At 45.5% G+C, this 3,508-nt stretch overlaps 1 protein-coding gene across 1 annotated transcript; it reads left to right on the forward strand.

Annotated features, from left to right (window-relative positions):
- Positions 1-625: 625 nt before the first annotated feature.
- On the forward strand, positions 626-2,143 carry XBP1 (X-box binding protein 1; the record flags this gene model as incomplete). Its single annotated transcript, XM_009888376.1, is given in 3 exon segments — positions 626-728; positions 1,600-2,117; positions 2,119-2,143. Coding segments are annotated over 3 exon segments (646 nt in total), but the record flags the coding sequence as incomplete, so codon positions are not given.
- Positions 2,144-3,508: the final 1,365 nt, after the last annotated feature.

Below are 3,508 nucleotides of genomic sequence, written 5' to 3' on the forward strand. Positions count from 1 at the left end.
CGGCTCTGCCGTCCTGCCGAGAACGGGGCTGCGTGGGGAAAGGCACCTACTGCCCGGGGCGGGCGGGAGGAGCGACCCCCCCGTGCCGGGGCTGGCACGGTCCGGCTGTGGAGAGGGACACTTCGGGGGCCAGAAACATGCTTGTCCTCCGAACGGAGGCGTTCCCGCAGACCGCACAGTTACAGCGTCTGAAGTGGGCGCCTCTGGTGCGGTGGGAGGTAGCCAGCTGATGAGCTCCACACTGTTTTAAGGTTATTTAATCTGCTTTTCTACATCATGTTCTAGAAATGAAATGGTAACTGTTAGTCGCGTACAGTTGTCTCCAAAGAACAGGGGGTATAGTGGAGCAGGCCAGGCTGTCGTTTAAAGGTGGTGAATAAAACAAACCTGCAAATATGTAGAAGTTTGAGCCAGCTTTGGAAGCAGTATTATCTTCAGGTTCCCACTGCATGAGCCTCTGGAGAATCTAATGTTGGAAGCCTTTGCAGGAAGAAAATCATCAGGATTATATACTGTCTGCCAGCACATTTGTGGTGACTGACTGGATTTTTTTCCTTGCCGCAGGGTGCAAAGGAATCGCAGGTGGATGAGATTAGATTGGTGACCGGGTCCGCTGAGTCCGCAGCACTCAGACTACGTGTTCCTCTGCAGCAGGTGCAGGCCCAGCAGTCACCATTTCTGATAACTTCCATGTGGATTCTGATGGCAGTGATTCTTCAGACTCAGAGGTGAGCATCCGCTCCTATCCAAAATGCCCATGAAATTCAGAACCACTGTGGATTTAAGACTGGTGAAACTTTTATATGTAAAGTCACTTGATGACTTCCCATAGTTGGCTTGTTTTCCAAGTCTTGGAATGCTATACCTGTGGCTCAGAACAGCTGTGTTGGGCTGTATCCAGTGAGTACAGGAGTTCATGCAACTTGTTCAAGTCTAGTTTCCATAAAGTCTGAGATGATATGGCCTGCAACAGTCTCTTGGCTCTTAGAGCAAAAGTGTACAAATACTAAAAGCGCAGTGTGCTTTTACTGTTGTTGAAAACACACGTGATCATTTGGCTGATGTGTTGGCACTTAGCAAAGCTCTTCAAATGTAAAGCCTGTCCCTTATGAATGACTTCCAGAGCTGTGAGGACAGGCATCTTTCACTTTTTTTTTTTAAAAAAAGAACCAGAAACAAACAAACAAAAAAACAAACAAAACCCAAACAACAAAAAGAACAAACACCCCAACTTTGGTCTTGGGCAGGTCTGTGTAAGCCAGGTTCTGGTACTTGCTCTGTGGTGTCAGCAGGTAGTGTGATGTTTGTACCTCATGGGCCCAAGATCTTGGAGTTACTTGCAGTCCTTATTAGAATCAAGTGCATGTAGAATTCCATGGGCATTGCTGGTACCCTTACAAAAATGTTAATAGGCAAAGAATTTCTGACAGATAAATAATTGCGTTAACTGTTCTGATGGTGGTGTCCTTGGTAAAACTCCTAGTTCTATGATCACATGAGCATACTTTAACTTCCAGGTGAGTGTTAATAGATGCCACAACTGATCTTTTTCTGTAACAGTAGTAGGCTGTCTTACTAAAACAGTATTTCATTCTGCAGTCTGATCTCCTGTTGGGCTTTCTGGACAGTCTGGACCCAGAGATGTTTCTCAAATGTGGTGATTCAGAGTCAACGTGCCTGGAGAAGCTGGAGGAAGAGATCTGTGGAGAATCAAGTACCATACCAACCTCCCCCTCTCCCTCTTTGGGGTCCTCATCAGCTAAGCTGGAGGCCATTAATGAACTGATAAGGTTTGATCATGTGTACACAAAGCCCCTGATACTGGAGTTTCCTGTTAAAATGGGCAACCAAACCAATATGCTAGTGAAAATTGAGGAAGTCTCTCTCTCTCCATGTGAAGACAAAGCTGTCCCCGAGATCCCCGTATCTGTGAAAGAGGAACCTGTAGACAGCTTCATCCCTGAACTGGGCATCTCTCATCTGCTTTCCTCTCATCGTAGCCTTGCAGCCTCAAGCTATCTGTTGGATGCCTGTAGTGACTCTGGATACGAAGGATCCCTGTCGCCCTTCAGTGACTTGTCGTCTCCACTTGATGCTGACCCTGCTTGGGAGGATAGCCTTTCCCCAACTGATCAGTGTCTAACTCAGTAGTGTTAGCTCCCCTGGGATAACTATCCTGGCAGGATAACAGGATATGCCCCTTTGTGGGGAGGGGGGGAGTCAAGTATATTCAGAAAAGTGTTGCTCGTTTCTACCCATGCTCGTAGATGAGTAATGGCCAATGCATTTCTCCTGGTATGAAAACGCCCTAAGCTGTCCTGTCCTCCCCGTGGCCCCCCATCAGTGTTTGCTTATGAGGGAGGAAAGTTTGTTTCTCAATAACTTGCCAATTCTACATGAACCTGGCAATGTTCATTTTGTTTTCCATTTAAAATAATTTAAACACCAAAAACTGCAGTGGGATATTAATGTATAAGCAACTGGGTTAAAACTAAATGTTCTGTACATCTTACAGATTTGCTATGTAAATGCTTGTTTTCTGTTTGCTGTGTAGAGTTGCTTTCTGCATTTAATATTTAACTGTATTGGTGCAATTAAAGTGCGATGCAGCTCACTGACCCTTTTTTACTTTGGATCTCAGTGGGGAGGGGATAGTATCTGGACCTTAAGGAATTTGAGACTACAGCAGTTTTAAGAGATCGGGTCTCTTGGTGTCTCATCCATATACCACCTTAATGCACTAATCCAACAGCACTTTAGTGGATTATCCAATATCACTGCTGGATGTTTGAGCAGCTTCTTTCTGGGAGCACTTGATGTTGCAGACTCTCTCGAGGTAGAAGGGTTTGTAGGGCCAGAGCTGCTTGAGCAGAATCTGCAGCCTCTGTAGGGAATGCAGGTGGCGGTGGCTTGATGTCAGAATGAAACTAATGCAGTATCTTCTGGTTGGCATTCAAAAAGCTCAGCCGGAGTGAAGTTGGGTGCATTGCAAGTGGTGTGTCTAGTGTTCGTGAAGCGCTGTGAGACACAAACAGGGTGAAAAAGGTGCAGATTCTGTTTTACCACAGGAATTCCTGAGGCAAGACATTAACTTTGCAGGAGCTAACTTCAAATACAACAGCAGGGCTCTTGCCCTCATCCTTTTGTTCTGACATCACAGTCTAAAAACACTTCAGTCGGAGTGATGGAGAAGAAACTGAAATTTCATACTGAAAGCATGAGGGCTGTTCCAGGTGTTTGCACAACTGTTCTTGGCTTAAGTGCCCTTTCATGTTTCACATTACATTTGGACAAAAATAATTTGAGGCAGGAGAGGGGAGGAACTGGGGAGTGGAACAGGGGGATGTTGGTCGCCAACAGTCAGGGTGACAGGACTGCTTTGTGTTACAAACTAGAGTAACCTCATTTGTAAGAAAGCATTCTGTCTGAATATTGGATAGCAGTAAAAGCTACAGCTGTGCAATGCAGCAGAAACTTAGATTAAAAGAATTAAACTTTAAGTAGTCTG

The sequence above is a fragment of the Charadrius vociferus genome, unplaced genomic scaffold (assembly GCF_000708025.1).
Source record: "Charadrius vociferus isolate BGI_N301 unplaced genomic scaffold, ASM70802v2 scaffold17, whole genome shotgun sequence".
Classification (NCBI taxonomy): Eukaryota; Metazoa; Chordata; class Aves; order Charadriiformes; family Charadriidae; genus Charadrius; species Charadrius vociferus.